The sequence below is a fragment of the Pollachius pollachius genome (assembly GCF_949987615.1).
Source record: "Pollachius pollachius genome assembly, chromosome: 3".
Taxonomy (NCBI): Eukaryota; Metazoa; Chordata; class Actinopteri; order Gadiformes; family Gadidae; genus Pollachius; species Pollachius pollachius.
In genome coordinates, this window is record NC_136936.1 from 41605505 (window position 1) to 41632674 (window position 27170).

The window sequence follows — 27170 nt, forward strand, 5'->3', positions numbered from 1 at the left end:
GACAACATTTGTCTAACTGTTATGAGGTACGGTTATGAGGTACGTGTCTGACTCTAGTTATGCAATAGGAGAATATTGGCATCGAATGGAAGTTTTACATTTGCATGCAATTATAAGGAGCTAATTGTATTTCTGTTTGTGTGTACAATAAATTGCACACACAGTAATTGTATGCATACATGTTCTGGTTAATGTGCAGGTCTACGAATGCGTTCCTGTTTTCTCAACCACATGTGTTAACGTATTTGTGTGTGCGTGTGTCTGTGCAAGGGCGTCAGTTTGTTTTTAGAAGTGGTGGGGACAATAACCATAAGCTTGAGTGTGGTTTGAAAAGTGGTGGGTACCCTTATGTAAGCTATTCATCCATTCAACGCTGCATTAAAATATGCTCTGCAGTGTATTGTCAGGTGTTGAAAAACCAGTTTGTGTTTTGGCTTGTTTTGCAAAACGACGTTGGAAACACCAGGGTATTGGCACTCGGGATTTCGGATATGTAATACTAATACACACAGGACAAAGAAAAGTGTTGGCAATTTAACACTTATCTTGACATCAACAAAGTTTACCAGACAATCAATTGCAGACTGTAAAGGGGGTAGGCTACGAAATGAAACGAGGTACTACTGAGCATCAGCCTTTTGAAGAAGAGCAAGGGTTGCTGGTCGCATAATGTTATGCTGCATTAAAAAATTAAAAAAACAAGCACCCAGAGGAGAATTGCATGATCTGCCAAATCCTGACCACCAGTAAACACTCGCGAAGGAGCAATTCACACTTCACTCGTTACATCATGAGCAAATTGCCCGCAAATAAAATCCCCTAGAGTTTAGATAATCACACAGCAGGTTATACGATATTTATGTCAGGATAGGCCTGAGCCTACCACTGGCTCCAAGTACAACGTCAAATATTTCAATCAGACAAAACAACTCTAACCACATTGGCATAGCAATCGAACCGTGTGTAGCTGCTACTAGCTGCAATCTATATCTTGAGCACCAACCAGAATCAGATGATCACAATCGCTTAGGACCGTGGCGTGGGTAACCTAGCCAGGTCATCACGAGCAAACAAAACCAGCAGCAAAGTTTACGTAAACCAATTTCTTACCTTATGTGGCCCTCCACATGCAGGCTAGTTGATGTATCCATATTCCACGTTATCCAGTGTCACAAACATGCTTTTTACAGGAAGCAAAAGGACCGCCTATTTTCTGAATAAAAATTTCAATTTTGGCTGGCTGTCTTGAAACTTCTTTATTATAACGCTGTGTGTACAGACAGCCCACGTAGCCGCCTGCCCCCTCCCCCTCGCGATGATATAAAAACAACAAACATTCGCTATTATAAGGCTATTCAAGTGGATCCATAATGTCTAAGAGAAAAGCGGGAAGCGATATAAGATCCTTTTTCAGCAAGCAAAAATGCGCTGTAAGTTTAGAGAAATCTACAAATCAACTTGTTTTACGATGTTTGATATTAACTCGGTTAACTGCTAGTTCTCATCTACTGCTAACGTTAACGGTCAGCTAGCAGTTACACTGCAGTTAGCTACATACCGGCTTTAGCTAGTCTATGCTTTGCCTACTACAAATTTGTCTTCCACTTTTATTGGTTGAGTCACGTGGAATACCTTTTGTACAGTAGCGATTGTTTCTAGTGTTCCTGTTAAATATATATCTCAAGTTAATTCCATGATATTGCGTTAGCCTTCGCAAGTACTAGAAGTCATAAAAGCTAACCTTCCAAGTTCACGTTCTCTCATTTCACAATGTTCGATCTGTATGCGCCACCATGGGAATGCAGACTCATGTCATTTTACAACGCCATGTTTCTACAGTGGCTGACAGTCGACAAATCAAACGACTAGATACCAAATTGCGTTTTTCACACGTTTGAAATCTGCGGATTTACCACTAGATGTCCCTATATGATTATCCATACTATTCATAAGAAAAAACAGAATATACCCTAAAACTATGCAAAAAACAAGTACGATTTACCCCAAATCTATGCTAAAACGTTAAATAAAAACCAAACACAAGTGCCAATAAATGTTTGTTTTATTTATGAACCATCTGTCATCAGGAAAAGGAACCAAGTGCAACAGAACAAAACAAAGAAGTGCAGGGACCGGGAGCTGTGGAGGTGAGGGTCACATAAGGAAAACTTGAACATTCAGAAACTATAACATGAAACATTACTAACAAAGTTTAACATTTTCATAAGGAACCGGAACTGAGTGGAACAGAACTAAACAAAGAAGCTCAGGAACAGGGGGTTGAGAATGTAGAGGTGCAGCAGGTGAGGTTTCTAAAAAAATATATATGCTATTGCACAATTTAAAACATACACTACAGACAATTATAGTGAAGTGGGCAGGGCTACAACTACAACAAATATTAAGTGCAATTATGAACAAAAAACATAAATAAAACATTTCAGGGAACTATTTAAAGAAATACTACCAAATTATCATCCATGTCACTGACTACATTACAGGAGGAGGTGCCTCAGCAGGAGGGACAACAGGATAACCCTTCCCAAACAGAGGAAGAGCTCAATACCCCTGAGGATATTTTAGTTTCCCCATACCAACCAGATGCACAGCTAATTGAGCCACAAACTCTGCCCAACCGCACTCTCCGATTCCAGGAGAGCTGGTTCAAAGACTACCCCTGGCTACATTACAGTTCTGAAATTAAAGGAGTTTTGTGTTTCTACTGTGTAAAGGCCTTTAAACATAATATTCCAACAATGGCCAGAAATACAGAACAAACCTTCATTTCCTTGGGGTTCAGGAACTGGAAGAAGGGTAGGGGGGCGTTCGTACATGGCGACCACCCAGCTTCATGAGCGTTTTGATCAGGTGAGCCTGGGAAATCTGGTCAAGCTGGAGGAGCTGCTGATTACCGGAAACAAAAATATGGTGGTGAGCTTGTACCCAGAACTGGACCTACAGGCACTACAAATTCAATTGGCCATGTTTAAAGCAAATAACACCTACACTTCATGCAAAGAAGCTGTCCAAATTCTCAGAGGCATGCCACCAGAAGTCAGAGGGCTCTTCTCACAGGTGGAGACTCTGGTGAGACTGCTACTCGTGGTCCCAGTTTCATCCTGTGAGGCAGAAAGGAGCTTCAGTGCTCTGCGACGGCTGAAGAATTGGCTGAGGACAACAATGACCCAGTTGAGGCTCAACAGCACTGCAGTCTGCCATATCCACAGGGATACACTGAAGGCCTTGGACAAAAGGGAAATAGCGACAGCTTTCATTGGCACATCTGAGAGGCGGGTGCATGTTTTTGGCCAATTTTAACTCTCCAACCTACACACACACACACACACACACACACACACACACACACACACACACACACGGCCCAAGTTCAGTGCTGCCACATTCTTAATTTTGGATTACAATACTCTTGGTAATGTTGTAATAATGTAGTAGGCTAATCAAACAGTTCAGTGTGGTTCAGAATAATTAATAAATAATCCATAATCCATTTCAAATACTTGTTTTCCTGATTCTTTACAATTCATAAAATAGTTAACCCGTCTTTGGTCATCAGTCAACAAACAACTAAGCTAAGGTTAGCATTTCGCTAAGCATTACTTTTCCTCCCGAGATCCCGCTAATGTTGTGTTATAAAGTAAAGGGAAACAACAAGATACCTATTCTTCCTCCACCTCTCTCGCTTCTCTGCTTGGTGTCGGGTATAGTTTGCCTCCCTCGCTCTGGTAACGTCACGTAGGCCTACCTCACGTGGAAAAAAAATAAACAAAGCTCCGAATACTGATTCAAGCTTCGAATACTATTTTTCCGAACGAGTATTCGAATAATTCGGGCCAGCCCTAAAACTGATAGCAGCTAATATTATTCACTTTCGCTCACTCCAAATTAGTTAACACTGTAACCGCAAACAATTAGCTACAACGTGGTCTTGCCTAGCTAGCATATGCTCGGAGGAAACATTATAAACGAACTGTTAGGAATAGTTACCTTGTACATTTTTGAGGAGTCGACTTTCTTGACGCTTGTCGTCTTCAATGCTGCTGCGAAGTGTGTGGAAAGCGTCTGTAAAACAACTATTAGGCTGCCTTCCAACTGCCAAGTGTAGTTGTAGGCCTGCTGGAATGACTAACCACAGGAGCTCGCGCGGCGCGGCACTGAATGAGAGATACTGATGATCAGAATCCCGCCCCCTCATTTGCTCCACTCACAGCCAGCTGTTGTGCATGCTGTGACTTGTGAGGATGTCTTCGTGCGCGCCTATCGCATGATTTAGACTCGACGATTTCGGTTGAGTATGTGGGGAGATTATTTTTTTTTTTTTTCGGTCGCAAAAGTGGGGGGGACAAAATTCGTATTTTAGAAAGTGGGGGGGACATGTCCCCCCCGTCCCCCCCGTAATCGACGCCTATGTGTCTGTGTGTGTGTATGTGCGTGTGCACGTGCGTGTGTATCTGTGTGTCGTGCCGTACTCCCGCCTCAGGGCAGACAGGCAGACCCACCCGGCTCAAAAAATAAAATAAAAATGAAAATATAAAACAGTGGATCAGCCTCATTCCTTCAGCAGACCTCAGGCTCATATGTATTCCTGCCGCGGTGTCACACCCAGAGTCAGAAGACACACAGTGCCCCCTGGCTGCCACTGGAATAACTATGGACTAAAATTTGCTACGCAGGCTTTCTCCAAAGGCCGGGCCACGCCTGCCTGCCCGGCTGCCTACTGAGTGGTGGGAAAAGGAAATCCATGTCTAGCTTGTTTCGTTTGCTGAGCTTTGATAAATCCCTTTTCCCTTATTCTCTTTATAGTTTTGGTTGGAGAGATGTTGTATTGAAAGCTGTATATCAAACGCAACCACATATCCATTAGTGCTTTGAGACGGGGCCACCATTAAATAACGTTTGGGTTTTTAATGGCTATTGATAGTGATACTGGATGGAGATGTGAAGGTGAACGCGCTCACCGTATTGCTCCTTGTCTTGGTCTGCCGGGAGGTTGGAGCGCAGGATGAGATTGTTGAGGCTGTTGAGGTATGCCGGCATCGAGTGGTGGCCGTCAGGGTTGTACCACACCTGGGGTCAGCACACACACACGCGCGCACACACACACGCACACAAACATGCATACGTACATACATGCACACATGCATACACATACCCACACACACACATACATAAAGACACACACACACACGCAGGCAGACACACAGATACACAAACATGCACACGCACACACACAAACACACAAACAAATAGGTTAATGCATACACAATTTCAAGTGAACCAGTACAGCCCCATAAACAAAGAGTGTTACAGTCTGTTTGTTTCTGTGGCAAAGCTAAAAACCAAAATAAATACATGAATAAAATATATTCTCACACACTCACAGTATGAAGTGCTGCGGAAAACAATACCAATTTAGCGGCAACACTGACAACAGAACCACGTCCCTCCATCTGGACCACAGGGCCTCTCAGATGGTGTCTGCACCCCCGCGAGATAACCATTTACTGGGCAGGCCCTACACCAACACGCCTGTGGCCTAAAGTCCGGGTATGGAGAGTCGGTTTACCTTGGCCAGGCTGCGGTCTTTAGGCACCTCTCGGAGATCCATCTGCAGGCCGGCTGGGATTGGCTGGCCGATGTCAAACCCTCCATATCTGGGACAGAGGAGAGGAGAGGGATCAACGTCTTTACTAATCGGTTTGCTGTCGGTTTTCAATGAGAAACTTGTCGTGCTATATGTATTTACGGTTAGTTCCTGGGATATTAATACAATATATATATTTATCTTTTTAAGTATGTTCAGTCAAAATCGCAGTGTGTATATGGACCTGTTGCGGACGTATTCATTGGTTGTAGCGAGGAGATAGTGCTCAACGTTGAGGCCAGTCAGGTTGAAGACCGTCTGGGAGGAGGGCAACTTCTTGTGGGGGGGCTTGTATGTGTTTTCAGCGCACACCTGTAGGGACAGACACTTAGAGACTCTCTCCCTCCATGACGTACAAACTACCTTTCTCTGGCATAGACACACAGGGGGCAAGCACCCGGGCTCCGGAATAAACCCATTTCAGGTGATGCACACACAATGAACAGACAATGGCAATCATGCAGAGCAGAATGATTTTCACACGCATGCACGCATGCATGCACACACACACATAAACACAGACACACAGACACAGAGATGCACAGATGCACAGATGCATACACACACACACACACACACACACACACACACACACACAGATGCACAGACACACACACACACCCACAACCACAGCTGTCGTCACCTGTTCTTGGCTGATACACTTGCAGGTGCTAAAGACCTGAGATTTGTTCCCTGTCGACTCCCAGGTGTCCAACTTGGTGCTTCTGCTGCAGACCCTTGAAGGAGGACATGGGACAAGGTGAAGCACCGACCAGGTCAATACCAAAAAACAGACACTGTGGTGCTTGACAATAAGCCTGCCGCCTGGACTATCACACCCATAGCAAGAGCAACCACTGCAGCCATAAAGGGGGGGATAGTAAAGAGAACATACACAGATGCAAGCACACACACATACCCACACACACAAGCACACAAACACACACACACACACACACACACACACACACACACACACACCTGCTACCTCTGAACATATAAACGGAGGAAAGATGACAATACGCCAATATACCCGATATGATGCCCATAAACCTCCATTTCTTGACATATCAACTTGGAAGGCATTTCCGCATGGGTTATGTCCCTCTCATATCTGTCTCTCTTTCATCGCTCACACTCTCTCTCTCACTCTATCTCTCTCTATGTATCTCTGTCTCTCTCTCTCTCTCGCTCTCCTCTTGATCTTGTCTTTCTCACTCTAGCTCTCTCATCTTTATCGGTCTCTCTTTCCTCTCTCTCTCTCTCTCTCTCTCTCTCTCTCTCTCCCTGTCTGCTCTTTATGTCTCTCTCTCATCTCCCTCTCCTCCCACCTATGTCTATCTCTCTTCCTCACTCTGCTTTCTTTTTCCCTCTCTCTGTGGTTCCTTTTTATAAGATCCTCAAGAGTTTGTGCTTCATGAGTGCCGAGGCTGATTTGAGTGCCTGTGAGAGGGGAGGGGGGAGGGGAGGGGGGGGGGGGCTGGGAGTCAAATCTTCCACATAAACAGAGACACGTTGGTTGAATACAAATGTGTGGTGTGCCCCCCCCCCGAAATCACAGAGTGGTGTGTGGCTTGTGAACTCCAATCCGTCGAGCCGCCCCAGTATATTAGAAAGTGGAAAGACAAACAGAGGAGGAGAAATAAACAGCAGAGAGAGCGAGAGAGAGAGAGAGAGCAAGAGCGAAAGTGGACAAGTGAGAGAGCGAGAGCGAGAGAGCGAGAGAGAGAGGAGAGAGAGAGCGAGAGAGAGAGAATAAGAGCGAGTAAGTGGGGCAGGGAAAAAATGTCTGGATTTGAGAGAGGGAGAGGGGCAGAGCGGGAAAGCGAGAGAGAAAGAGAGAGCCGATAAATGAAACGAGGCAGGGGGGGAGAGGAAGGGTGGGGGGGCCTGCCAATGAGGTGGAGAGACACCGGAGGCTGGGCAACCAAAGCATTATTTTTATTATTATGCATTAGAAAAATGCTTCTGGCTGGAAATAATACGAGGGAAAAAAAGGGATGCTTGGATGGAGAGAGGCGCTGGAGAAGAGAAAGATTGTTCTCCCCATGACAGAAAAGCCGGGAGAGTTTGAGGAAAGTTCATACTTACGGGTTATCACGCTCATCGAGACAGGCATTATCTATCCCCGGGTAGGACAGCATGGCATCCACCATGCGGCTGGAGTTAGCGTTGCGGTTGCTGTGGAGAAGGACACGGGGAATGCAACAACAAGTAAGGACATAGGATTAGGTATAGAAGATGGGGGGATCAGGGGTGGAGGTTTGGATTCAGTGCAACTCTGAACCATAATGACGTAATGTTTCAGTGATGCAAAATATACATATATATATACATGTATGAAGAGATATCTAAGCTAGGGGGAGAGAGAGAGAGAGAGAGAGAGAGAGAGAGAGAGAGAGAGAGAGAGAGAGAGAGAGAGAGAGAGCGAGCGAGAGAGAGAGCGAGAGAGAGAGAGAGAGAGAGGAGAATGTATATGGGGTAGGATATCTGGACAGGAGAGAGATACTTCCTACATAAGAAATAGGCAATCTGACTTCATATCAGTAGAGCACGAAGGCCATTTGGTTGCTTTCTTTCATATGCAACGGCACCTCAGCATTTTCAGTCTTTATTTCTATCTCTCTCTCTTTTCTTCCCCTCTTTGCTGCATATCACAGTGATCAAAGAAACCCACTTCTTGGTGGAGTCGAGACGTCTCTCGCCCAGTCTGACATTCTTAATCTCTCTCGCTTTGATCACCCACTTACTCGTCCACTGCACCTCCCTCCCTCCCTCTCTCTCTCCCTCTTCCTCTCTCTCTCTCTCTCTCCCTCTCTCTCTCTCTCAGCCCCACCTCCATCACCACCACTTCCACTACTCCCACCTTGAGCAACACCACAACCCCCTTCACTACAACCACTTCCAGGACCACCACCTTCAGCACCAGCACCACCCACTCTCTCCCCGCCACAACCTCCACCACTCCCACCTCGACGACCTCCACTTCCTCCCTCCCTGCCGTCTCCTCCATCACCACCATAACTAACCACCGCCACCACCGCCTCAAAATCCAACACCACCACCACCTACACCCCATCACCACCAGCACCAGCACCACGTCATCCACCTCCTCCTCCTCCTCCTCCTCCGCCCACCACCACCAGTGCCTGCACCCACCTGAAGAAGGAGTAGCTGGGACCGATGTTGTAGAGGGCGGGGCTGAGCTCCATCTCGGGGAAGTGCTGCATGTCGCTCTTGACCGAGCCCAGGCCCATGGCGAACACCACGAACACCACGGGCAGCAGCACCTGGGTGAGCAGGCCCTTAAGGTCGCGCCGGCTGTGGTGGAACCTCTTCACCAGCAGGGCCCACGCCTGCTGCCCAACCAGGGCGGCGCCGCGCAGCGTGGGTGAGCCGGTCAGGCCTGGGAGTGGGCGGAGAAAGGTGAGGACGTCGATGAGACAACAGGGAGGGAGTCTGGGTCGGAGCGCGGCACAGTACTAGCCTCGCCGTGAGACTGTCCTGATCTGGGGGGGGGGAATCACATTCTGTTTCTCTCGGCAGCAGATGAGTCCACCCTTGAGCCTGTTGAGTGCCCCGCACAACATGCTTTAAGTGATAGATGACCAGTGCTGTGGGGAGGCAGTAACCGTTCTTTAAAGATTTATTTTAGCATTTTTATGCTTCGTTAGAGAGAGGAAGGTATGGGAGGTAGAGGGGAGGACATGCAGCAAAGGACCACGGGCAGGGTTCGAACACGGGTCGCTGCAATCAGGACTGAGCCTATTTGGTACGCGCTCTACCCGGTAAGCCACCGGGGTGCCCAAAGGGAATTTCCTTTCTTGACGATGCAGGGAACGCCACAGCCTGACATATTAAATAAACATTGGCAGCGCCTGAGGAAAGTGTAGAGATCGGAGGTGTAATTGAATTTAATCCAATAACCATGTTAAAATATTAACAGAAATTAGCACGGAATTCTATTGTCAGAGGAGATGTTTTTGCCTGAGTCCAACTAGATTTGGCGAGAGCATCACTAAGTAATTTAGTCGAATTGCCTGGAGGTTGTTTTTCACAACGTAAGGCCACGCCCATATGGGGAAATCGTTTGACACCAGCCCAAGGCCAGACCGATTGTCAAACGACAAATTGAATACCTGGAAGGTCTCAAGAGGCTACAACAACACCCCTCTGTCTGAGATGTCTCAAAAACTCAGTTTTTGTTCAGAGAAGGGTGGATCTTCAGATTCACCAAACTTTTGAGACTTCCCAATGGAAAACACACGCGTTTCATATGCATCGTGCATCCTTTGGTCTCAACCTAATCACTTGTGATCATTACATGAGCTGCAGGCTGAATTAAACTTAATTATTCAACAGTTAGTTCCGAACAAGTAATTTGATTGGACAAGAGGCATTCCATGAGTGCTGATAAAGAGTATAACAGAAATGGGACTTTTGACTATACATGTATCACTCTGCTTCACAGGTGTTCTCAAAACCGTTAATGTTGTTAACTAGCAAGTGTGTTTATGTGTTGTTGGCAACAGTTCAGTCCCAGTCCAGTTGCGGATCTATTTATGTTGGCAGAGCCAAATAAATCATTAAATAAACAAACAAAATCTGTTGTTGCTTATTGCTGTTGTATAAAAGCAATATCACACTTGAGGTCGTGCTGTTGCACTGAATATCAGCACGGCTGTGATTCGGTCGTAGGTACGAGGCCGTAGGCCGAGTGTCGAAGATAATCACAGCCGTGCTGATATGCAGTACAACAGCACTCCCTCTCATGTGATATTGCTTAATTAGTGCACATTTTAAAACTGATTATCATTAGCAGCTATTTTAAGTCAGCTAGTAGTAGTGTATTCTATATATATTACAATGTAGTGAGTGTAACATAATTCACCTACAGTATTTTGTTATGTGTTGTTCTTTACACTGTGTTAGGCATGTCTTTTACTGTCTCTGTGTTTCAGGGATCGCTGTCCCTTTAAGGATTACGAGCTTCTCATGACTCGGAGCCTGATGTGGCATATGTTCTCTTAAAGCACGTTTTGATTCCTGTTTTCTAAAACTAAATAAACGAGTCACACAACTGTGTGCTCAACGTGCGAAATTGTATCCTTCATTTAATGCAATTTCCACACTGGTGACCCCGACGTTAGTCTGCTGGACGTATCCAGGGACACGACACGACCATGACCGCGAACGCTGTTACTCTCAAGCTCCCCGAATTCTGGGAATCGTCGGCGTCGGCATGGTTCGCCCAGACCGAAGCGCAGTTCGCGTTGCGGGAGATCACCGCGGATACGACGAGGTACTACTACGTTGTGTCAGCTCTTGGAAATTCGACAGCATCCAGAGTGGTGAGCCTCCTTAAAAATCCTCCGGCAAGGGAGAAGTATGCGGCACTCAAAGCCCACCTGTTAAAGACATTTGAACTGTCGGACGCTGAGAGAGCCAGCAGGCTTTTCTCACTTCAAGGGCTCGGCGACAGCAAACCGTCTGAGCTCATGGACCGTATGCTGGATCTCATGGGTGAGCACGAACCCGATTTTCTTTCTGTTTCAGCTTTTCCTGCGTCAGCTGCCTTCCCAAGTGAGGGCTGCTTTGGCCAACACCATGATCACTGACTGTCGGAGGCTGGCTGAGGAGGCTGATAAATTTTTCCTGGCGGGTCAAGGGCACTGTGTGGCCACGATTTTTCCCGCGCACATCGCTCCTATGACACTGGACGACTCCACGCTCATCGCTGCCACCACTTCTCGTCGGCAGCTGTCTTCTGACCCCCAGCAGTCTTCAGGTCCGCAGCAGTCTTCAGGCATGTGTTTCTACCATGCAAAGTTTGGACCGAAGGCTCTTAAATGCCGTCCGCCATGCAGTTACAGCGGGTTGGGAAACACCAGGGGCGGCGCTCGGTAGTGGCCATGAGTGTCGGCCGTGCTGGCAGGCTGCTTTTCATCCGCGACAGCATCTCCGGACGGCGATTCCTGTGCAACACGGGAGCACAGAGGAGCGTCCTTCCTGCTTCCCGTTTGGACATGGTGACCGATGGCCACGGCCCCCCTATGGAAGCTGCTAATGGTAGCCCCATCCGTACCTATGGAACGAGGTATATTGAATTGTGTTTCGGAGGCCACCGGTTTGGCTGGGACTTTATTACAGCAAAGGTCTCCGTTCCCCTCCTCGGCGCCGATTTTTTGTGTGCGCATGGACTGTTGGTGGATGTAAAGAACCGCCGTTTGATTGACGCCGTCACGTTTTGTTCCTATGCGTGCACGCTCAGCGGGGCTGACTCCATACGACTGTCTAGCATGCTCTCCACCTCAGATGACTTCCACCATCTACTTGCCTGTTTCCCAGCCCTCACTCAGCCTACTTTCTCTGCGTCTGCCGTGAAGCATGGTGTGGAGCACCATCTCGCCACTACTGGTCCACCCGTCTATGCCCGTGCTCGGCGCCTCGACCCGACCAAGCTTGCCGTTGCGAAGGCTGAGTTTGCGAACATGGAGCGCCTGGGTATAGTCCGCCGGTCCGACAGCCCGTGGGCCTCACCCCTCCACATAGTCCCCAAACCCGGCGGCGGCTGGCGCCCGTGTGGCGACTACCGGCGGCTAAATGAGGCAACGACGCCTGACCGGTACCCAGTGCCGAATATTCAGGATTTTTCGGCCCACCTGGCTGGTATGGTGATTTTTTCCAAGGTGGACATTGTCCGGGGATATCATCAGGTGCCTGTACACCCACTGGACGTTCCCAAAACAGCAGTGATCACGCCGTTTGGTCTGTTTGAGTTCCTGCGGATGCCGTTTGGCCTTAAAAACGCAGCTCAATCTTTTCAACGCCTCATGGACTCTGTTTTGCGGGAGCTGCCTTTTCTTTTTGTGTACTTGGATGACATCCTAGTGGCGAGCACGTCCAAATCCCAGCACCTGGTGCACCTCCGGACGCTTTTTGAGCGGCTCAGCCAACATGGGCTAATTGTCAACCCCGCCAAGTGCCAGTTTGGTCTCTCCATCATCGATTTCCTGGGACACAGAGTCACTAAGGACGGTGCAGCCCCTCTCCCATCAAAGGTGGAGGCGGTCGCACAGTTCCCATGCCCGCTCACTGTCAAGTCCCTGCAGGAGTTCCTCGGCATGGTGAATTTTTACCACCGTTTCATCCCTCGAGCCGCCCAGCTCATGCGACCCTTGCATGAGGCCTTGCAAGGTAAGCCCAAGCACGCTGTGGAGTGGACTGAGGGCAGGGACAAGGCTTTTGTTGCCACTAAGGCAGCCCTGGCGAACGCCACCATGCTGGCACACCCTTCTCCCACAGCCTCCATCGCCATCACCTCGGATGCCTCGGACTATGCTGTCGGTGCCGTCTACGAGCAGTGGGTGGGCGGGGCGGGGTGGGCAGAAGTCCAGCACTTTCGACCGGGAGCTGCTTGGTCTCTACCTCGCCATCAGACACTTTCGTTCCCTGTTGGAGGGTCGACACTTCACCGCTTTTGTCGACCACAAGCCGCTGACTTTCGCCATGGCCAAGGTGGCTGAGCCGTGGTCCGCCCGCCAGCAACGTCATCTGTCCTACATTTCCGAGTTCACCACGGATTTACAACACGTTGCCGGTAAGGACAACCAGGTGGCGGACTGCCTGTCACGGGCTGTGGTAGGATCAGTCCATCTTGGTTTGGATTACAACCGCATTGCAGCGGACCAGACCACAGACCCAGACGTGCAACTCCTGAGGACCTCGACAACAGGGCTGAAAATAGAGGATGTGGTTTTTAGCGATGCCGGCACCACGGTCCTGTGTGACGTCTCCACAGGCAGTCCTCGCCCAATCATTCCCACGGGATGGAGACTACAAGTTTTTGATGCCATCCATGGTCTTTCCCACCCAGGTTCGAAAGCGTCACAGAGATTGGTTGCGGCTAAGTTTGTTTGGCACGGCCTCAAGAAGGACGTTAGGGACTGGGCTAACACCTGTCTTGAGTGCCAGCAGGCCAAAGTGCACCGCCACACTAAAGCCCCGTTGGAGTTGTTCCCGGTGCCGGAGAGACGGTTTGACCATGTGAACGTGGATCTGGTCAGCCCTCTGCCCTCCTCTCACGGTTTCACCTACCTGTTGACCATGGTTGACAGGACCACCCGTTGGCCTGAGGCTGTGCCACTGACGTTGCTAGCGTCGGTCGAAATGACACGGGCGTTTATCAGCACCTGGGTTGCCCGTTTCGGCACTCCTTCCGACATATCCTCTGACCGGGGCGCACAGTTTACTTCTGAGCTGTGGAACGCTGTGAGCCTCGGAGTGAAACTCCACCACACGACCGCATATCACCCACAGGCTAACGGACTCTGTGAGCGATTTCATAGGTCGATGAAGGCTGCTCTTCGTGCCAGCCTCAAAGACAGCAACTGGGTCGACAAGCTCCCATGGATACTGCTTGGCATCAGGACTGCACCAAAGGAAGACCTACAGTCCTCCTCCGCAGAGCTTGTTTATGGCCAGCCGCTGCGGGTTCCAGGGGATTTCGTCCCTGGCACCACCGTTCCTTGGTCTGCCACTCTCCAGCGGTCCACGCTATTGGACAATGCAAGGCTTTTAGCACCTGTCCCCACTTCCCGTCACGGCCTCCCTCAGTCGCACATCCCCGCTGGGCTTCGGACGGCTGACTACGTTTTCATTTGCCACGACGCCCACAGGGGACCGTTACGCCCCCCCTACGAGGGCCCGTTCCGGGTTTTGGAGACGGGGGACAAACATTTTGTGGTGGACATGGGCGGCAGGGCGGAGCGACTCTCCATTGACCGCCTCAAGCCAGCTCACTTGGACGTGGCCAGGCCCATTGAATTGGCTCAGCCCCCACGACGCGGACGACCTCCAGCTCTGCCCCTGCCCCCTGCTCCCCTCCCTCCCGGGACTCCCGCACTCCAGGCCTCATACCCGTGTCATGGCGGGACGCCTGCCACAGTTGTGGCTCCTCGACCTCCTGTACGACGCAGCCGTTGTGGCCGGTTCATACGCCCGCCCCCGCGATGACTGTTTTGTTTTTGTTTTCTCCTGATGGTGAATTCTGGGGGGACATGTGTAGTGAGTGTAACATAATTCACCTACAGTATTTTGTTATGTGTTGTTCTTTACACTGTGTTAGGCATGTCTTTTACTGTCTCTGTGTTTCAGGGATCGCTGTCCCTTTAAGGATTACGAGCTTCTCATGACGCGGAGCCCGATGCGGCATATGTTCTCTTGCAGCACGTTTTGATTCCTGTTTTCTAAAACTTAATAAACAAGTCACACAACTGTGTGCTCAACGTGCGAAATTGTATCCTTCATTTAATGCAATTTCCACAACAACAACATTATAACACTAAAAAGAAAAATCGAAATGTTAAATGAAACAAGGTGAATCAAAGAAGAAGAAAAGAAAGGTAGAAAGAAAACTTCCAGAAGGACGGGACCGCTTCCAACCCACAGAGAGGAGACAGACGAAAAAGACTCACGGATTTTATCGCCCGGGAGGGACAGGCCTCCTTCCGCCTCCTCCGAGAAGCTGTCCAAGGACGCCGAATCGGACACGGACTCGGAGATGGACAGTGGGGCCTCAGAGTGTGGGTCGGACTGGGTCAGATTGAGGAAGACCTGTGCAGGGGGGTGAGCACATGTCCAGCTCAGAGCCCTGCAAAACCACCCACGACTACCATGCAAATGAGCTAAATCGATATCTATAGTTTCATATACAGTATTTGCATTTTGAATGGACAACATGAAGGGTCAGAGTGTATACAGAAAAATGTTTTGTTTGCAATTCCGTTTTTTTACGTAAAATGGTGCTGCTTGACATATTTGAAGACCTCGGACCAAATGTTGGGTGTACGGTGATGGTTGTGCGCGCTGGTGAAAGCGAGGCCATTCCCCCGTTGGCATTGTTTGGTTTCATCTTAACGTTATTCAAATGTGTGTTTGGCACATTTGCATATATGTTTTTAGAATATCTCTTCTCTCGCTCGTCTGAAGAATGGCAGAACAACATCACAGTGTGGTGTTTTGTATGCATGTTGTCATGGCAGTGTGTTGGGGCGGCTGCCGACCTGCTTCCTTCATCACTTTCCATCATGGATCTATTTTTAAACTGCATGTTCGAAGCTACGTGTCAACTAATAATCAATCAATACATCTGTGTGTATGCATCTGTGTGTGTGTGTGTGTGTGTGTATGTGTGTGTGTGTGTGTGTGTGTGTGTGTGTGTGTGTGTGTGTGTGTGTGTGTGTGCGATCATGCCAACATCTCAGCATATCAGTGTGTGTGTTTGTATGTGTGTATGTCAGTGTGCGTGCAGCCTCGCGATGCATGCAAGCACCGACGCGTGCACGCAAGTGTGTGTGCGTGCGTGCATCCATGCGTGCCTTCGCTTTTGGGTGTGTGAGTGTGTGCGATCATGCCAACGTGTCAGCATATCAGTGTGTGCTTGTGCATGTGTGTATGTCTGTGTGCGTGCAGCCTTGCGATGCATGCAAGCACCGGCTCGTAGGCGTGTGTGCGTGTGTGCGTGCACCCATGCGTGCATTTGTGTGTGTGTGTGTGTGTGCGTGTATGTGTGCGTGTGTGCATGCTTTCACTTGTGTCTGTTTGTGTGTGTGTGTGTGTGTGTGGCTGTGTGCGTGTGTGTTGGTATGTCAGTGTGCCTATATTCTCGCATTGGTGCACGCATATGTGGGCGTGCATCCGTGCATGCATTCGCGCGTGCGTGCACGTGTGCATGTGTGTCCCTGGTGTACCTCCTCCAGGGTGGTGTCAGAGATGCCGTAGCAGCCCAGCTGCAGGGCGTCCAGGTTGCCGTCCAGGGCCGACAGCAGCGATCGGTAGGAGGAGGCGCTGGAGGAGGTGAAGGGGGGCAGCGTGAACACAAGGTCACTGCCCTGGGCCTCCTTCAGGCGCGCCTCCGGCACGTGGGCCTGGACGAAGGCCTTCAGCTCAGCATTGTCTAGGCCTGGCCCGTCGCCGGCGGCCTGGATGCCGACAGAGAGGGGTGGTTGGGGGAGATATAGAGAGACTTTGTTGTTGGTTATATCGTAACGTTATATGTAAAGGGACGACATGTAGGTCTTCTACATGCGTTCTGCATCCCTTTAAATGAGCCATTATGTCAAAAGGTGGTGCTTTAACTCAAAACGAGGCCTCCCCTGGCTCTCTGCTAGCGCTTGTGGCGTAGAACACCCCTTTTGTTGAGCTGTGACGAATAATCCAACGGGTCGTGGGATTTAGAAAGCATAAACATGTGCTGCGTGCACTACCACTAATTAAAAATACAATACGCGTATTTCGCTAACCTTGTGTTCCTGCCCCTGTGGCTACTACGTCATGTTTTGCGACAGCTCCTCAGCTCCGCGGCTACAATTTGGATTGCGTGCTTTGATTGTTGTGTAGCCTCAAAGCAATAACCATGCCTCAAATCTATTTTTGAATGCGAAATTTAAAGAAAACAAATTTTACGTCGGTCGCTACCGAGCCGTGTGCTCTTCGAGAGACCCCTTCAGCGGTTCATCTGACCGAGATCTGTGACTGTGTGGCTGTGAGGGGGAGGAGGGCAGAAGCGGACCGTACCTTCCTGGTGAGGGTGAGCTTGTAGCCTTGGCCCAGCCGATCCTTCAGCTGTAAGGGGGAGCCGCAGCACTTGAGCCCTCCGCTCTGCAGGAAGGCGATGCGGTCGCTCAGCACCTCGGCCTCGTCCAGGTGGTGGGTGGACATGATGATGGTGCGTCCTTGGAGAGAGAGAGCGAGAGAGAGAGGAAGCAAAACACTGTCAACATCCGAAACGTTTTTTTTAAATAATCCAGCTCCTTAAGAGTGAGTGAGTAAGTGAGTGAGTGAGTGAGTGAGTGAGTGAGAGAGAGAGAGGAAAGCAACACACCAGACACAAAATATTCTCGTTTTGTGACTTAACTTCCCCTGCTCCCCCTAGCTCCACAGACAGGGTAAATTAAAAAGGAGAGTTCTAGAGTTACAATCGGTTGGTGCTCGCCCCCTCACACTGATTTGGCACACACACAAACACACACACACACAGAAACACGCACAAACAGACACATACACAGACACACACCCACCCACATACACACACACAGGCACACTCACACACAAAGTCATTAAATCCTCAGTGAAAATACACGTGAAACAACCTGAATAATCAATCTCTGCTTAATTACTTTCCAAATTGAAAATCTAAACCCAGGGAAAGTGAGAACCCTGCAACTCAGGTATTTCCTCCGTGTTCGGCTAAGACTGCTACCATGTGACTGCTATTACCTCTCTTAGGAAATAAGCAGTCTACAGTACAACTTGTTAAAGTGACAAGAAACCAATTAAGGAACTCCTCTGACTTGATGGACCATGTGTGTGAGAAACAATAGCGCTGTCACCCCCAACATCCCCCCTCCCCCCAGCACACACCTGGTGTCTCTGGAGAAGCTCTCACTCCCTGCTGACTCTGAGGTTTGTTTGACAACAGGAGTGTGTCAACGACAAGTGCGAAAGTGATTGGTTTACGTGATTGGCATGTTTACGTGATTGGTTAATAATGCCCGAAATAGAGGAGGACAATGTGACGGTGTTAAATTAGTGTTCAAACACGACCCGTGTCGCTGACACTGTGATCAGACCGGATTAGCTTCAGTCGGCATGCTGATTACTTTTACTGAATACAGAAATACAAAGAATAGGGGATAGAGAAACTGATGTCAAATGAACCATCTCCCAGAACGTGTCTTTACAGATACTGAAGGGCAGAGATTTGGGTGAGCTATGTGTCTGCGTGTGCATGTGTGTGCGTGCGTGTGTGCGTATGTGTGTTTGTGCGATTCCATCAGTGTGTGTGTGTATGTTTGTGTGTGTGTGTGTGCTTTTGCGATACATCAGTGTATGTGTGTGTGTGTGTGTGTGTGTGTGTGTGTGTGCGTGTGACTGTGTGTCTGTGTGTGTGTGTGGGTGTGTGCGCATATGTGTGTTTTTGCGATCCATCAGTGTGTGCGTGCGTGTGTGTGCGCTGTGTTGTGTGAACAGAGCCCCCACCGGTCTTATGCTGGATCACAATGTCCCAGATGCTGCGTCGGGAGCAGGGGTCCACCCCCGTGGTGGGCTCGTCCAGCACCACCAGGCGAGACCCCCCGATGAAGGCGATTGAGATGGACAGCTTGCGCTTCATGCCGCCTGACAGGGTGCCCACCCGCTTGTGCCTGTGGGCATGCATGCCGGTCTCCTCCAAGGTCCTGGGAAGGAGAGGTGGAGGGCGGACGAGCAGAACACACTCAAAGTTTAGTCTGGGGGAGCAAAGCCAGCGGAGATAACAGGGAGGCACCGACTCCACCGAGCCAACACAAAACGACACTAGCTCTCCTGCCTGCTTTGGAATGTTATTCCATTTAAGATGAGTTCCCTTTGTGTCTGTACATTGTTTTATCACTTTTATAAAGGCACTCCCTGTTTTTTAGTATTTACTATCTTTTTTAATTAGATTCCTTTATGTTGTATCTACCGGTATCTTAATCATCTTCATTTTGTATTGTTGGTAATTCCCCGCTGGGTTATCATTCACTTTTATTCCACATGCGTTATTCAATTATTTTTATTCTGATGTGTTTTAATGTTTTTTTTAATTAATTCATGTTTTATTTGAAGTCACTATCCATAGGCCTAGACACATCTCCCTGTGTGTTTTTCCCGTTCAATATTGTGTGGACGCAAAAAAGGGTCCTGGGACTCAATTGAGCTTCTCTGTTTAGAAAAAAAGGTTGATGAAGTAAAACACAAGGGATTAATACTGACTCCATTTGGTATAGGATTGTCTTCCAAACTGCATGTAAATTATTATTTTCACATATTCCATCCAGAGTCCTGACTCATTTCCATTCCTGCAAGATGTGAGTTCCATCCTCTTTTAACGTTTGCGTGTTAAAAATTCATTGTGACTATGGTCATGTGCGGACTCTCAAGTCCCAAGAGAATTTTTTTAGTTCTAATCTCATCTGCCGACTTTTTAATGACTGTATGAGAGCTTGAATGACTTCCCTGCTGCTGTTAATTATGACCTTATCTGAGACTGTTGATAAGGCTGTAAAATACGCCATGCTAAAGTATTATCATACGCTAGGAAAAATAGGCCAATAAAAGAATGGAAAGGTAAAAATGCTTCTCGAGAGAGGTACAAATGTTTTTCAGACAACACAGTTCTCTCTCCATCATTTCATTCAGAGGTAATCAAAGAAACACTGAACTATTGAAGTAAACAAAGCTTCAAGTCTTTGTGTTGGTCGTGAATATGGGACATAACCCTGTACGCCAATTATCTGATACTTGTAGTTCATATAATTGCAGTTTCAAGTGTTTAAACATCCGTCAACTCTTATTTCTGTTGCGTTGTTGCTTGTTGTTTTCGGTTATTTGTGTTATTGAATACCGCGTTTCGCGTATGCAGTTTGTTCAACACGTTTCGACCACAGTAGATCTTATATATACATTTGGGCAAAATCCCAACGATAATTAAAATTTCATCGCAGTAGCTCTCTACCAATCAATGTTATTTTCTTGAGGGACCCCCCGAAAAAAGAAAAAAAAAAAAATATATATATATATATATATGTATATATATGTACACAGTATAAACGTGTTTTTATATATATATATTAATCTTTGCAAGGACTTACTTGCGAACTTGCTCTCGCAGTTCTCCCTTTGTCCAGTGGGGGGCCTTGATCTGTCCGTATAGAAGCAGATGCTCTTTGGTGGTCATGTGGTCAAAGAGGACGTCATACTGCATGCACACGCCCAGCTCTTTGCGGATGTCCTCGATGTTGGCCAGCATGTCCCGGCCGTAGACCTCGATGGAGCCGGAGGACGGGGCGAACAGGCCGGTCAGCAGGGACCTGAGAGGCACAGAGTTCAGCTCGTTCAGATAACGCCACGTTTAACAATATGGGTAAACCGGTGTCAACATGGGTTACATACAACGAGTCGGATCCAGGGAAAATACGTCGTTTAAGGTAATTCAATCAAACGAATTGGGTCGTATACAATATTTATCACGTCCGTATATTTTATTTAATGAACATTTTTAATATTTCAACAGTGAAAGATTTTAAAAAATTGTATATCTACAATATATATTATATTTAGCACCTTCAAAAAGCAATACAAGACGGATCAATACACTAAAGATAAGATAGAAAAGAAAGAAAGAAAGAAAGAAAGAAAGAAAGAAAGAAAGAAAGAAAGAAAGAAAGAAAGAAAGAAAGAAAGAAAAGAAAGGGAGAAAGAAAGAAAGAGAGAAAGAACGATAAAAAAGAAAGACGGAGGGAGTGAAGGACTGAATGCCTGGGCGCAGCCTACATGGTGGTGGTCTTGCCGGCTCCGTTGTGCCCCAGCAGGGAGGTCACGTGGCCCTCATAGAAGGATACGTTGAGGTCACTCAGCGCCACGTGCTCGCCGTACATCTTGGAGAGCCGGTGGAGGGCCACACCCACTGGCAGGCCCCGGAACTCCTCATCGGTCGCCGAGGAGAACATCTTCTGGTCTGGAAGAGGGAGAGGGAGAGGGAGAGAGAGACAGAGACAGAGAGACAGAGAGACGGAGAGAGAGAGAGGTGGAAGAGAGAAGGTGGGAGAGAGTGAGAAAACAAACAAAGACACTTTGCTATTAACAAATTCAAAAGCCACAGTTATCCCAGAAAAGAAAGGCATTCAGCAAATGGATTATTCATATACATCATTCACTATTTGAAAAGCACAAGGGAAAAACCTTTAATATGTAACAAAAAAAAAACACTGCACTGTAATGTGATTTGAGATTCAAGCTTCAAGATTCAAGATGTTTTGTTGTCAAATGGCAAACAATTATGTTGTTACTATCGCCATATCAGCAGCTATGAACCTGGTCAACCGGGAGAAGCTGCAGAGGTGCTCCCGTGTGTGTGAGAGCGGAAACAGGAGCCGTACCTTTCTCTTTGTCCTCGGGGAAGACGGGCTGGTTGCTCTGCAGGATGTTGGTGATGAAGAGGCCGCGGGGCTCCTTGGCCCCTCGCCGGCGACAGGCGCAACACAGGTCAGCCCAGAAGGACCGCGACACGGGGAAGTACCACGGGGCGGCGATGCCGTACTGTCCTGATCGTCGGACGATAACAATGCGTTTAATGTCAGTCACAAGCGCTTCACTTTTGATTTAGTTGATAAGTTGATTCATATTGTGTGGTAAAACAAAATAATACAATTGTATTATGTGTTTCTTTAGCTGTTGTTGTTAATCCTGTACTTTGGGGGAGGGGGAATGATTTTTGTCTTTGATATCTTCGCTGATTTCTGGATGATTGGACTGACTTTTGTTGTCTGTTGTCTGTCTAGGATTAGTTTGACCTTGGCAATTGTCACTCAGAACAGATTTCTGAACATATCTGACAATAAAGTGATCCCATGTAAAAAAAAAAGAACAGCCTTATCTAACATGACACGACACACACATTTTGGACACATTCCCTGACCTGTTCAAAGTGTTCGAAAGCTGTGACACGCACCAGTACCAGAGTGCGGAGATGCCCGTTCGCCTACCTGGGAACACCATGCGAATGTAGCCCCCGATGAGGAAGTAGATGGCCGAGTCGATCAGCAGCAGCCAACACATCCAGCCGAACGATGAGGTGTCCTCGCTCACCGGGGAACTGTAGGCGTTGCTCCAAAGGATTCCTGGGGGTGGGGGTAAAAGACCAATATAAATACTAACAAAACTCTCATGGTCTCATGGAATAAAATTAAAATATAATAATAATATACTAATAGCAAGTGGTAATGTGATATGTCTGAGCTCGCAGGGATTGTGAATTGAATGCAACCACGAACGTGATGCTCACTGGATTATGGACATCAAGAGAGGGATGTTCCAAATCCTTAGTACCATAATTGATGGTAAAAGTGTTGTACTGTACCTTCTCCCTGGTATTCGTAGCGTGTGACGTACTGCGTGGCGTAACTGAAGCAGGTAGGCGCTAGTAGTCCCTGTGGCAAAACAATGTTATTGTCAGGGAAATTAGCCATAGCAGAGTCAACAACAAAGAAGGTTGCCACTGGCAGTTGGGTTTATAAATCATGTACCCCAAAGGACAACCGATTCAACAGTCTGGAACCTGAAAAATAAATTGAACATGGGGCCACTTATAGTCATTAGCTAAGTTTACCAGACAAGAGACACCCATCAGAAACAATTCTAAATATCTAACTTTCATAAAAGTTACTTCTACACTAGTTTCACTATACCTAGATCACTGGGTTCCAACCTTTTGGTGCAATATTTGGAATCTAAGCAGCCCAAAATAGTCTATCGCCTTCTTCCCCCTTATGTTTCTCGGCCATTGAGAAATGTAAGATGTAAGAGCAATTCCAAGAACCAAACAGGGGAGAGATATATTGATTGGTCAGAACTTGGCCAGGAGCACTCTAAAACCAATATTGTCACACACAAAGGCAGGCGCTTTCAACTCAAATTACATGCTCTCAGAGATTTCACTCGGGTATACCTGATGGACAGCTGTGTAGGTTCTTACAGTGGCAATCTTATAGTATTTAATGTAAATGAATGGCTGTTGAGTTGCTATCTATCGCCGAAAGACGTACCCCAATAGTGCTTGAGCCTACGGCCCACTGAGGATAGCCCCTGTGTTTGCAATAATATGAATATTACGAACTGGGTGTTTTTATTGCTGGGAAAAAATACAGCTTAATGCCAAAAATGTCGCCAAAGAGACCGAGATGGAAATCTTGGAGATTGCCACTTTAACGAACGCCAAACACTTCTTTACGATCCGCTCACCAGGGCGCTCTTCTCGGAGAGGCTGAGCTTGGTCTCCATCCCCATGACGATGATGAAGGGGAAGAAGCAGAGCACGTAGACCAGGCTGCCCGTCATGCCGGCGATGTAGGTCTTGTCGAAGAAGGAGCTGACCAGGAAGCTCATGGCCACGATGCTCAGGCCGTAGTTGCAGAAGAAGAGGAAGAGCAGGAAGCCGTCGCTGTTGGGCAGCACGCCGCCGTACTTGAGCACCAGCGTGAGGATGACGATGGTGAAGAGCAGGTGGACGGCACAGTCCAGGAACCAGGCGCAGAAGTGGCTGAGCGGGTTGACGCCCATCATCTTCATGTACTGCGGGCGGGGAACAAACGCGGATGGTGAATTGTGTGCGCTCGCGGGATTCATGCCCTTTTTGGTTCATAGCTCAACGGTTGGGTGCCCTTACTGTAAAAACACGCTTTGGATAAAAGCGTAACAAAAAATATTTGAGAGATTCAAGATTTCGAGTGAAAATAAAAATAGAATTTGAATAGAATAGAATCTATTCTGTATTTCGTTTGATCTGTTTTAATATATTGTACAGCACTTTGCAAGCCTTGTTTTAAATAAATCAAGGTCATTATTAATATAGTAATTATTTGCACGTTGATACAAAACATTTCTACTAGCATATCTCATATAATTGCTTCCAATCAGGCAGATAAGTCAAGTGAGATTTACATGTTCCCTGATAACACGAAATAGCACAGGACAGCCAGGGATTCACTGAGTTCACAAGTTGTCACACTATCCTTGAGGGCCCTCGGGCACAATGAGATGAGTCCCTCGATCGGCTGGCCGAGAGAACATCACAATGTTGTTGTTGTTGTTGTTGTCGTCTGAGGAGCATATTACCTCATGGAGCCTCAGCTCTCTCTCGTAGACCAGCTTCTTCACAAAGTCAGCCACAAACAGGACCCAGGCGATCATGAGTATGATCGGGAAGACAAACGAGATAGCCTCCAGGTACCTGGGGGTGTTGGGAGGGGAGGGGTTGTCAGCCATCAATCACAGGCATTGTCCAATCACACTCGACTTGCGACATCAATGTTACAAAAGGAATTTCAAGGTGATTGATAGCCCGCAATATCTTGGTGGGCTGTTTTTATCGTCTTTGTTTGATGAAATAATAAGTCAAGTCAATACCAGTCAATACACTGAACCCTTATTGGCATTCAATGTATTTTTATGTAATGGATATTTTGTCATTTTGGATTCGGACCAAAAAAAACTATGTATCATTACATAAAATTTGACATGAAACAAAAACATCATCACGAAAACAACATGAAAAGCCAAAGAAACGAGAGGAAGAAATGGCGGAGGAGAACCATATCGAGTGAAAGTTAAGTGAATGATGGCTGGAGGGATGCAGAGCTGAAAACGGAGAACCGGAAAAACCCCTGTCTGGACATGGACACGGGAACACCAAACAGTAACACCACGCTTATTCTAACAATGGAGACAGAGCCGTATATCGCACAGCAGTACTTTGTGTCTGCCGCCTCCCCGCCTTCCTCCCCCCAAAAATGCAATAAACGTGGCTGAAGCCGGCGCCCGAGGGATAAATCGTATCTAGGCGTACAGACAGCGGGCAGAAGGCTTGACCAAGGCACCCTGCGACCAGGGCTCTGTTCGGAGGAGATATCAGAGAAGGCCTTAAGAAGAGGCCTCCTGGGGCGCAGGCCAAATGAAGGCATTTAGGGCTTGTGATTTACTGGGAGTAATGGACTGCACTGACGGCTGTGTACGGATGAAAAGCCAGCGGATGTCAGGGGGCCAGCTCTCAGCACTCAGCAATGCACGCCTGTTACGCATGACCGTGAGTGTGAGGAAGTGGGTGTGCTCACGTGTCTGTTTGTACGTGTGTGTGTGTGCGTGTGTGTTTGTGCGATGTATGCAGGGACTAATCACAAGCCTAATCAAAAGTATGCAGAAGGAGTGTTTCGGTGCGTGTAGACACTGCGTGTGCGTGCTTGCGTGTGCGTGTGTGTACGTGATGAATAGACACTTGGGCTGGGTGAGGCTGCACACACGCGTTGTGCAGCAGGGTGTTGACGTTTAAACAAACACCGACACCCTGCAAAGCCAGCCTAGGTTGGGCTGTCGGGGGGGGGGGGGGGGTACATCACAGCACACTCGTTTTGCGAAGAACTAGCACTCACTCGTCCCGCATGAAGCACGGGTAGGGGAAGGGCTGCAGCTGGACGGCGGGCTCGGCCACCTGGCGGCCAGTGTGCGTGGCGATGATGGCGCGGTCGATGCTCTCCTGCAGGTAGATGAAGCCGCGGGTGTAGCGCATGGTCTCCCTCGCGTCGATGTGCGTGTCCTTGAGGTAGTAGAGGCTGCGCACGCGGTCCGTGCGCATCACGTTGTCCATGTGCATGCGGATGGTGTAGCTGACTTTCCGCGGCAGGCCCGCCTCGGCGCCGTCGCTGCCGTTCCCCGGTTTGCGATTGTCTCCCGGGGGGAGCTTGAAGATGACACCTGTTGAGGGGCAGAATGGATCGGCACAGCGTTACCGCTGATGGTGGTGGTGGGGGTGGGGCTGGTGCTGGTGCTGGTGGTACTGGTCGCTATAGTTCATTTGAATTGATCGTTCGTTGGTCGTTTGAGTCGGTGCAGCTCAATGATACGCTATTTCAACAAACGGAACCAGGGCTCAATAATGGGGATTAGCCGATGGTCCGGGACAACGCCATATCGGGCAAGTAACTATGACAACTCGCTTACCCGTTCACGGTGAAGGACTAAAAGCAAAAAAAATATGTGTATATTTCAATACATCGATAAAGTTATCCTTATGTTGCCCACTCCCCTTGCCTGTGTCGGAAAATGCTTTCCGAATTATTTGATTAACTTACCGGTACTTTCAATTTTCTTGAGACTTTGACATTATTTGATAACTACTAATAAAACAACGATTTGTATAGAGGCCAGTAAAAATGGACTCCAGCTAAGTAGAATTCAGACCCACTGGCCCGACCGGGAAGTGGAAAAAAACCTTAGCGTTGAACCCTGGATTGCTTACCATAGAGGCCTATGATCGGTCCCAATTATTGCTGAAGCTCACCTTCATAACGATACGAACCAAAGCTTTTGTTAATTTTTCAGACACTATATATGTTTATAAGTTACTGAAATATAGTAGTCATTTCTAATTTAAAATGCAATACCCATGTGGGTGGCGGTGCTGGTGAATCTGCTCTTCATAAGCTGATACTGTAACTTTTATCCATAGTGTGCAAATCTACATCTGGTGTATTTAATATTGAACGCTGTATTCGGTAGTTCATAAAAGCTCATGGTGCCGCTCAGGGCCCATGGTGCAGCGCGTCAAACTGACTTGCGTAAAGGTCACGGTTTTTCGCCAGCTCCTGGGCAACGGAGTCCATCTCCTCAGCAGAGTCGTAGCCTTGGTGACGGTCGAACTTGATGCAGGAAGCGACGTTGACCATGAGGTTGGACAGCACGGTTATCTGCTTGAGAGCCTGCTTGTTTTTATCCAGCATGACCCCCATGTTAGCTTAGGACGAAAGAAAGAAAGAAAGAAAGAAAGAAAGAAAGAAAGAAAGAAAGAAAGAAAGAAAGAAAGAAAGAAAGAAAGAAAGAAAGAAAGAAAGAAAGAAAGAATGACGTCAATGAAACTGACCCCAAAGTTTGATGGACT

At 47.9% G+C, this 27170-nt stretch overlaps 1 protein-coding gene across 12 annotated transcripts in view; it reads right to left on the reverse strand.

Moving 5' to 3' along the window:
• Window positions 1-27170, reverse strand: part of abca12 (ATP-binding cassette, sub-family A (ABC1), member 12) — a 78979-nt gene that overhangs the window by 18311 nt on the left and 33498 nt on the right. For 2 of the 12 annotated variants that reach the window (XM_079731989.1, XM_079731987.1), the window contains exons 40-58: window positions 26847-27026; window positions 25666-25987; window positions 24356-24470; window positions 23483-23812; window positions 22602-22671; window positions 22228-22362; window positions 21622-21786; window positions 21017-21200; window positions 20335-20553; window positions 18704-18900; window positions 17240-17397; window positions 16414-16644; window positions 15139-15277; window positions 8822-9068; window positions 7754-7843; window positions 6306-6399; window positions 5847-5974; window positions 5585-5672; window positions 4977-5085 (exon numbers count right to left, since the gene is read on the reverse strand). In XM_079731989.1, coding sequence (XP_079588115.1) covers window positions 4977-5085; window positions 5585-5672; window positions 5847-5974; window positions 6306-6399; window positions 7754-7843; window positions 8822-9068; window positions 15139-15277; window positions 16414-16644; window positions 17240-17397; window positions 18704-18900; window positions 20335-20553; window positions 21017-21200; window positions 21622-21786; window positions 22228-22362; window positions 22602-22671; window positions 23483-23812; window positions 24356-24470; window positions 25666-25987; window positions 26847-27026 — 3201 coding nt within the window. Of the gene's footprint in view, window positions 1-2044; window positions 2905-3006; window positions 3120-3181; window positions 3243-3677; window positions 3760-4005; window positions 4173-4976; window positions 5086-5584; window positions 5673-5846; window positions 5975-6305; window positions 6400-7753; window positions 7844-8821; window positions 9069-15138; window positions 15278-16413; window positions 16645-17239; window positions 17398-18703; window positions 18901-20334; window positions 20554-21016; window positions 21201-21621; window positions 21787-22227; window positions 22363-22601; window positions 22672-23482; window positions 23813-24355; window positions 24471-25665; window positions 25988-26846; window positions 27027-27170 lie in introns of those variants that run through there. The other 10 variants (XR_013811690.1, XR_013811691.1, XR_013811688.1 and 7 more) reach the window with 10 other exon arrangements.